The sequence below is a fragment of the Heloderma suspectum genome, chromosome 5 (assembly GCF_057233095.1).
Source record: "Heloderma suspectum isolate Gila_16-S chromosome 5, 16-S_ref, whole genome shotgun sequence".
Classification (NCBI taxonomy): Eukaryota; Metazoa; Chordata; class Lepidosauria; order Squamata; family Helodermatidae; genus Heloderma; species Heloderma suspectum.
Window position 1 is genome coordinate 187,385,894 of NC_139462.1, and position 9,157 is coordinate 187,395,050.

Below are 9,157 nucleotides of genomic sequence, written 5' to 3' on the forward strand. Positions count from 1 at the left end.
CAAGGCCAGGAGGCTCTGGGGATTGACAGTGTGGCCCTACAGGGGTGTGGGCCTTGGCAAGTACCCAGCTATGCCTACACCTGATACCAGCCCTGCCTGCAAGTGCCAGAAAGGGAAAGGTAGCATTTGTTACACTGAACGCAAAAACAGAATCTTGTGTCACCTTGAAGGCTAACAGATTTATTGTGACACAGGATTCTTTCTTGCCTTTACAATAAGAGACTAATCTGGCTCCACCCTTCTGAAATCTGTCACCGACAAGTTAGCAGATTTAGCATGCATGGTAGGAATACCATTATAAATCTATCATGGTCGTTATTATTATATTATTGCTAGTGAGTGGATCCGGCTTCGCACAGATTGAAATAGCCTGTAGTTTGATACAGCAAAGCCTTGAAGCAAGCTTACAATCTAGAGCAGACTCCCGCAACCTGGTGCTGTCCAGATGTGTTGGACTACAACTCCCATCACCCCAGCCTGGCTAGGAATGATTGGAGGTTGACTCCAACACATCTGGAAGGCACCGGGTTAGGGAAGGCTAATCTAGCCCAATCTTCCCCAACCCAGCACCCCCCAGGTGTTTTGGACTACAACTCCCATCAACCCCGTTCAGCAAGACCAATAGTCAGGTCTGATGGGCCCAGGGCTGGAATACCGATATAGACTGTAAGGTGCCACAAGATTCCTTTTGTAGCACCTGCAAGAAAGATCACTTCTTCTTACACAAGCAGATGAGTAACTCCCATCCCCTGGCACCAACCCTGAAACTCTGTGCCAAGCTGAATGAAGACATACACATTTCTCCCAGCTGTTACTGCTGTATCTTTACAACCCATGACATGCCCCGAAGGACAGAAGTAATGCAGAAACTCCCATAAACCACAAAAGGAATCTTGTGGCACCTTACAGTCTAGATCCGCCACCCCTAACCAGGGGAACCAATTGGGCAATACTGCCTAAACCCTTTGACAGCAAGTTCAGAATGTGTAGCAGCACCACAGGAAGCAGGACTCCTTGAGAACAGGAGTGCTTCCCAAAAGGAGAACATTGCATGAATTCATAAACTGGCTCTTAAGACTGGGTGGTCGTTCCAACTCATTTGGGGCTGTCTTTCCCAGTCACTCCCCCTGAAAGGTTCTCTCTCTCTCTCCCTTTTCCCATCCCCACTGGGCTAGTTTCCCAAGCTCATGTGAACCAAGTGCCTCAGCTAAACTGCAAGAGAACAGAACACTAAAACTATTCTCGGGGTGTCCCTTCCTTGGGCACAATGAATCTCAGAAGCAAGCAAGATTTGAGCATCAGTAATGTCCTGAAGAGTAGCAGTGGGTTCACTTCTCCTAGGAAGCCACACTTTAAAAGCAGCCTTCCCTAAGGTGGAGCCCTCAAGATTTGTTGGAGCACAACTCCCAGCATCCCCAGCCACCATGCTGGGACTTGTAGTCCAACATATCTGGAGGGTGCCAGCTTGGTGAAGGCTGCCTTACAGAATAGCAATACAAGTTCAAAGGGATTTACCTCCAGGTAAGCGCACACAGAATTGTCGGCCAATTAATCAGCCAGCCATGGGCTTGATGGGACCTGCAGTCCAACACATCTGGAGAGCACCAGGCTGGGGAAGGCTGGTCAAGACTGGTGCCTTCCAGATGTCTTGGACTCAAATCCCCATCATCCCCAGCCAGCATGACCATGCTAGATAGTTGTAGTCCAACACATCCGGACAGCACGAGGTTGGTCAAAATTGTAAGCTCCTTGGGGGCTGGGATCTGCGCTCTTGTACTCTGCAAATCCAAGCACATCTCAGAGGTGGGGATGGTGGGTGTGGCAGTCCACCGCATCTGGAAGGTCCCAAGCTGGGAGCTCACTGGTGTGTTTGCGCCACCAGTGTGTGAGCGACTCCAGCCAAGCGCCCTCCGGCCCTCCAAGCAGCCCACGTCCACCCAGCCCTGGGCGATGCCCCCCCCCCCACGCCCCACCTACCCAGCCAGTAGTGGAGATTGTAGAAGGTGGCGCTGCCCCTCTTGACGGAGAGCAGCGCCAGGTAGGCGTCGCCCACGTAGAAATTGCCGTGCAAAGGTTCGGGGACCGGCACCAGGTCCAGCTTCTCGATCCTCCAGATCTGCAGACCAGCCTTCCGGCCCGCGTTGGCAAACTCCTTGTGGTACAGCTCCGGCGGGGCCATCGCTGCTGCTGCCACCGCCGCCGCCCGAGGTGCCGAGGAGGGCCAGAAAGTCCGCCGCAGGAGTTGGCCGAAGCGACGGGCGTGCCGGGCGTCGGCGTCCTCCTCCGGCTGTCGCGGCGAGAAAAAGCGGGCGCCGCCACGTCCCCGCACTTTTATGGAGCGAGCGGCGCCTGCCTAGACAGCGAGCGCACCGAGGGGGCGAGGCCGCGCGGTGCCCAGGGGCCGGATCTCGCTCCAGCGCTTGCCCGTCGGGTCAAGCGCCATCAGCCGGCAGCGGCCTGGCTCGCCACGCCCAGGAGCGCACCTCGCCGGCGCTGGCGAGGGAGGAGAGGCGCTGGCGGAGCGGACTGGCCTCGGGCGCTGCGAGGAGGGAACGGGGGGGGAGAGGAGAGGAGGGAAGGGGGGGAAGCGCGCCCCCGGCCGCCCCTTGCCCTCGCCTCGCCTATGCTGGCAGGCGGCCCGTTTGGAGGGACCGGGGAAACTTTCGGGGCCTGCGAAACCGCCGGGCGCTGCTGAACTCTCCAGCTCAATCCCAGCCTTGTCTTCTGTTCCCTTCGGGAGGCGGTTGGTTCCCGCAAAGTGCCAGCCGACGCCTTCTCCGGGGGAAAAGAACGCAACCGTTGCTGCGTTGTTACTAGTTTGTTTTTCCTTTGAGATCATTCCTTGAGCGTGTAAAATAATAATTTTAAAAGCGCGGCTCTGAGCAAACCAGAGTGCCCTCCCTCCCCGGACTTTCGGGATTTATGTATTTATTTTATTTGTACCCGCTAGGGATTTTGTGCAGTCCGCCCCGTGTGTGTTTCATGGATTGTGCAGCGTCGTTCAGTCCAGCCTCCGGTCGCAGATTGATTTTTTTTTCATTATGCAGGAAAATACGCAAATAATTCCGTAGGAGGGTTCGCAACGCCGTATGTAATTTACGTTAGTCTGTAACAGAGCATATTGTCATCCATTCCATTCAACGTTTCCCCACGTATATCACCAGTCTCAGCAGAAACATGCATATTTTCCTCCAAATAAATTTATGTAAATTTCAGGACGGTACAAATAAAAAGACCTGAAAGTCCTCGGACTCTGCATGGCCCGAGGAGGCCTGTTCGCGGTGGATTCTGCAGGTCAGATTCTTAGAAATCTGAACTCGTTTTGGTTGTTCTCGAATTTCTCCAGCATCCCGAATACCTGCCATTTCTACCAAAAAATGGCGCTCATGGTGCTGGCTGTGTGGAGAGGCAGAGCTTCCAAGTGGGTTCGCAAGTGGGCAACTCTCACGCACACACACACCTACTTTAAGGGGCACTCCTATGCAGGTTTAGACAGAAAAAGGTCTTACAATTCCCAGCATTCCCCAGCCAGCCGGGGAATGCAGGCTGGGGAATGCTGGGAGTTGTAGGACTTTTTCTGACTAAACATGCATAGGATTGCACCCTTAATAAATAAATCACTGCGCTGGTGAGACAGGGCCAACTCAGACACTTGTGCGTGCTCAGACTGGATGGGGCAAAAGTATCCTTGAGTGAAAAGACAGGATAACATGGACCCCACCAGTGGGGCACCTAGGGCTGGACCTTTGGGGCCAAAGTTCAGGGCCCCACAGCCCAGGCGCCTTCTAAATGACCACCAGAGACCATCAGGGTGACGGAGACAAACTCCATTTTGTCCCTGTAGTCATGATGGTGATATGATTTAAGTGAGTTCAAAATGCAGAACTGCGCATGCTCAGAGAATTGGAGGGGTATCAGGGTTGGCAAACATCCTGACATATAGGGAATGTAGAAGCAGTTGTAAAGCATGTAATCACAGCCATGGGGCGGGGGGGGGGGGAGAAGAGGAATGTTCATTATGTGCGTCACAACTGAAGTAATACACAAGGCCGTCTAAAGGGTACCCCCATAAAACTATTAAGTCCAGAGTCTAAAATTGCCTAGCTGCACCACTGTCCCCACCCTGCCCTCACCCTGCTACAATGTATGTTATGGAGAGTTATGGCTCGAATACCCAGTTTGTATGGGAAGCTGACCATGTGGGAAACAGCACAAGCATTTAAGGCATTTCTACTCTGTCTTTCGATCGATCAAACAATCTCCAGGGTGGCTTGCAAAAGACTATATGAAGGCTATGTCTTTGCTTGTGTTGCATTTTTAATGCATTTTTAATGTATATTCAATATATTTTTATGAGATGGTGATTTTTAATTGTTGTAAGCTGCCCTGAGCACAGGCCTTAAAAGGGCAGAATAGAAATCGCCATATAAATAAATAAATTGAGACAAGAAATGCAGCTCAAGATGGAATGCAGTTTCTGGCTCATTGCTCAGTGATGAGGCAGCTAAGAGAGATGCTGAATATGTGTCTGGGAAGGGGGGGCAGGATGTAACATGATGTTTTCTGGTGTTCCTGTTATTGCTATCATTATGGGCTTCTCCACACAAGGCTTTTTATCCCATAATGTACCGCAGCTTCTGCTTCTGGATTTGTTGGATTAAGATTGGCTCCTTAGATGGGCTGACATGAGCTTTTTTTCTGGGACTACCTTTGTCTGCAAATTCTAAATATTTTATTATACAGCCACTGGATGGCGCTGTGTTATAGCAGAACTGTACAATTTCACATGGCCATTAAAATGGATTAACATTACTGCATTACCCCCTGTCTTTTTTAAACCAGGATAAAGGTCAGAAATCACAGGAAATGCCCTGGAGATTGACAACATCATGTAAAGGAACCATGAACTTCTGTGAGTAACCAATCATGAGCATACAATAAAAGCCTCATACAGAAATGCTCAAAGGGCCAATATACCAAAGACACATCCAGGACGGATTAAAAGTCATCATGTGCTGCCAAATGCCTGGGAAAAGAGATCGGTCTTAACCTGGCACCTCAAAGATAATAATGATGGCGACAGGCAGACCTCATCTGGGAGCTTGATCCACAGATAGGGGGCAACCACTGAAAAGGCCCTCTCCCTCGTTGCTGCCTTCCAAGCTTCCCTTGGAGAAGGCACACGGAGGAGGGCCTTAGATGCTAAGTGTAGTGTACGGGTAGGTTCGTTTTGGGAGAGGCATGCCATCAGGTATTGCAGTCCCAAGCCATATAGGACCTTATAGGTTAAAACCGGCACCTTGAATTGAGCTTGGAAGCATATAGGCAGCCAGTGCAAGCGGGCCAGAGTCAGTCTTATATGTTCGAACCCTCTGTTAGCAATCTGGCTGCTGCATTTTGCACAAGCTGCAGCTTTCAAACCATCTTCAAAGGCAGACCCATGCAGAGTGCATTGCAGTAATCTAACTTGAAGATTACCAGAGCATAGACAAGTGAAGCCAAGTTATCCCTGTCCAGATAGGGGCATAGCAGGGCCACCAACCGAAGTTGAGAGAAGGCAGTCCGTGCCACTGAGGCCACCTGAGCCTCAAGTGACAAACATGGCTCCAGGAGGACCCACAAGCTACGGACCTGTTCCTTCAGGGGGAGTGCAACCCTATCCAGAACAGGTTGAACACCCTCCATCTAGTCTTCATAACCACCCACCAACAACATCTCAGTCTTGTCTGGATTGAGTTTCAGTTTATTAGCCCTCACCCAGTCCAGTGTTGCAGACAAGCACTAATTCAGCACATCCACAGCCTCACTTGCAGAAGATGAAAAGGAGAAATAGAGCTGCGTGTCATCAGCATACTGATGACAACGCACTCCAAAACTCCAGATGACCACACTCCGCAGTTTCATGTAGATGTTGAACAGCATGGGGGACAAAACTGACCCCTGTGGAACCCCATACTGGAGAATCCATGGAGCCGAGCAGTGTTCCCCAAGCACTACCTTCTGGAGGTGACCCTCCAAGTAGGAGCAAAACCATTGCAATGCAGTGCCTCCCACTCCCAGCTCAGAGAGCCGTCCCAGAAGGATGCCATGGTCGATGGTACTGAAAGCCACCTAGCCGCAGAGCAGAGCCAGCCAGGCAGGATTCCGGGGGGGAGGAACGGATTGCCTCCCCCCCCCCATTGAGGATTCTGGGGGGAGGAACGATCGCTTCCCCCCACCTGCGAACCCCAGCGGAGACAGGTAAGTGGGGTTTTGTACACCCCTATCCAATATGGAAGTGGCTGCATGAACCTGTCCAAGCACCTTGTCCACGTCCTCGAGCTGTACCAACTAAAACTCATCCAAGAAAACTGGACAAGACTGTGCTCTGGATACCGCACCAGATTCACCTGCAGTAATACTGGAGACTTAAGTCCTGGCAGATGCAAGGGATTTTATTCTGGAAGTGCCTAGCCAGTGCATTACAGCAGGCCTCAGATGGTTCCATAGTGTCCTTAGGGCCAGAATGTAAAAGGGCCCCGGACAACCCTAAAAAGCTCCGCTGGGCGGCATATGGACGATTGAATAGAGGCAGTGAAACATGGCACAGTGGCTTAAGTGTGGGTTGTTAACCATGCACAAGCCACCCTGAGAACCCACGGCTTATTGCTGGGTTTTTCAAGGTGGCTTGTTTTCAAGGTGGCTTGTCGTGACGTTTGAAACCAGCAGCGTGGGTTCTGCATGGCTTGCTTGAAAGGGCTACAGAGATGCCAGGCAAGAGTGGTGAAAAACCCAAGCGGTGAAAAAATTCTCACAGTGCCCTTTGCTCGTCCTCCTCCAGCTTGGCACTTCATTTGACAGTGACTGCCTTTATCCCCTTATGAGCTACGTGTGTAAGCATGACTGACACGCCTCTGGGTAAGCACAGCCCCAATATGGGACAATGGTGATTCGGGAGGGTGGGATTTAAGCTTTCCCCCCTCTTGTCTTCATGCCAAAATTTCCCTCCCCCAATTGGTGGGGGTAAAAAAAAGGAGGGGAAAGTCCCAACTATTTTTTTCTTTTTTTAACCATTGCCCATTTGGGGTGTGGGGGGATTTCAGCATTAAAACAGAAGGGAGAAAAGCTTAAATCCCATCCCATCTTGCCAAATCACAACAGTACCAAATTGGGGCCACATCTTCTTACCCAGAGGTAAGTCAATTACGCATAATAAATAAAACCCTCAGCCACATCGTCCTGAAAGGTACGGTAAGCCCCCTACTCTCCATTCCAAAGATATGTCATATATATATGTCAATGTAGGTGCTTTGCAAGGCAAGAAAGAGTGGGTGGGCAGAATCTCATCACAGCAGGGGTATAGACACATTGTGCTGCAAAGGCCCCTGGGATACATGCTGGGCGCAGATGGGAATCCGAAGGAGAAAACATACCATGGCAAGCCACCGAGCCCCTGATTGTCTGTCAGCAGCAGCATGGCTTAGCAAGCAATTAACCAACCTATTAACCAACCCATCACGCCATGTGAACCGGCCCACAGTCTTTAAGGCACGATGAGACTCCCTTGTTTCTTTTTCTGTTTCTTGCAACAGATGCACGTGCCTACCCCTCTGAGATTTACAGAAAAGAGGTACCTGAGCTATCTTGAGCATCGAGCCCAGCACAGCAAATGCTTGACGTTTACCCATGTTCTCAAGATATACGGAAACTGGCCAGGAAACCAGGAAACGACTGATGGTCAGGCAAAAGGGAACATGGCAATTGAGACCCCTGGCAGGCTGGATTGGGAACCCAGGCCCGAGTTTCTGCACCCCTGCCTTAAAGACTAATAGATTGGTCATGGCACAAACCTTCATGGACTAAAACCAACTTCATCAGATGCAACAATAAACCTGTCTTTAAGGTGCCACTCATTTTTTGGTGTGTTTCTTGTAAGAGGCTAACATGGTTACTTCTCCAGCATTTACCAAAAAGAGGAACTTCAGCTGTCCAGCCCATCAGAGCAAATAGCTGCCATTTACCCATGTCCAAGACATACTGAAACTGGAACTTCTGATCAGAACAGGAAAGAATGCTGTACTCGGCAAGTAAGGGTGCAATCCTATGCATGTTTAGACAGAGAAAAGGCCTACAACTCCCAGCATGTCCCAGCCAGCAAGGGGCATGCCAGGAGTTGCAGGCCTTTTTTCTGTCTAAACATGCATAGGATTGAACCCTTAGCATGTGAATGGGAGAGCTACAAACCTATACCCAATTATGGTAAACATTAGACTAGAGGCAGGATATCACCAGTTTAGAAAGACACAGTAGTGTAAAAAAAAAGAAGCAGCTCTGCCTATTTTTGAACTCTTTATCCTCGAGGCAAGAGGAACGATTATATTCTGCAGTTATTCCCTGAGCCCCTGAGATGGGCCTGGCCTGTTAGGAGTTTGGGCGGCACCTCCTACACTTGATAACTGTGTGAACACCTAGTTTGCCTACTGCAGCCTTCTCCAGCCTGGTGCCCTCCAGATGTGTTGGACTGGAGCGCCCATGATTGCCAGCCAGCATGGAGGGCGCCAGCTTGGAGAAAGCTGGCTTACTGGTAGGTTAGAAAATCCGTTACTTTGAGACAGGTAATGAGCTAGTACATTTCCACCTGTTTTTTACTAAAACCTGACAGACGTGCCGTGTCTCACTTTGCTGTTACATTGCCTGTATAAGAGAACCAGGCAAGCAACCACGCTATCTTTAGTAGCAGGACCTATAATAAGGGGTGAGGGGACATCCTTCTGTCACGGTTTTTCTAGATCAGGCGTGCAGAACCTCTTTCAGGCTGAGGGCCAGATTCCATTTTGGATAAGTTCTTGGGGGCCGCATTCCAGTAGTGGGTGGGGCAAAGGCAAAAAGGGGCAGGGACAAAAATACAAAAATATTTTTTTTTTTTAACTCACAGCTGTTACTGCCAGTAACTACGCCTTAAGGGAGGCATGTCAACCTTTTAGAATGGGAGGGTGGGGATGACACAACAGACAGGAAACCACTAAACAGTGTGTGGTCAAGGGAGTGGGGCCAGGGGAAGGTGTGGGGAGCCTTCTAAGGAACCCCAGAAGACTGGATTGGGACCTTGGCTGTATTTGGAAAATGAAGCAGTAGCCAATGCTGGGATGGCAGAATGGGCTGCACCACTTCAGACTGC

The 9,157-nt window shown here is 50.4% G+C and overlaps 1 protein-coding gene and 1 long non-coding RNA gene across 2 annotated transcripts in view; one reads left to right on the plus strand and one right to left on the minus strand.

The window, feature by feature from the left end:
- SCIN (scinderin) overlaps positions 1 to 2,451 on the minus strand; it is an 89,622-nt gene extending 87,171 nt beyond the window's left edge. Inside the window, exon 1 of the mRNA XM_084858669.1 lies at positions 1,978 to 2,451. Coding sequence (XP_084714795.1) covers positions 1,978 to 2,179 — 202 coding nt within the window. The 5' untranslated portion in view covers positions 2,180 to 2,451. The remainder of the gene's footprint in view (positions 1 to 1,977) is intronic.
- On the plus strand, positions 2,048 to 7,891 carry LOC146344955 (uncharacterized). The gene is made up of 3 exons (XR_014792366.1): positions 2,048 to 3,294; positions 4,843 to 4,912; positions 7,572 to 7,891. It is a non-coding gene; the product is annotated as an uncharacterized LOC146344955 (long non-coding RNA).
- The last annotated feature ends 1,266 nt before the right edge of the window (positions 7,892 to 9,157 follow it).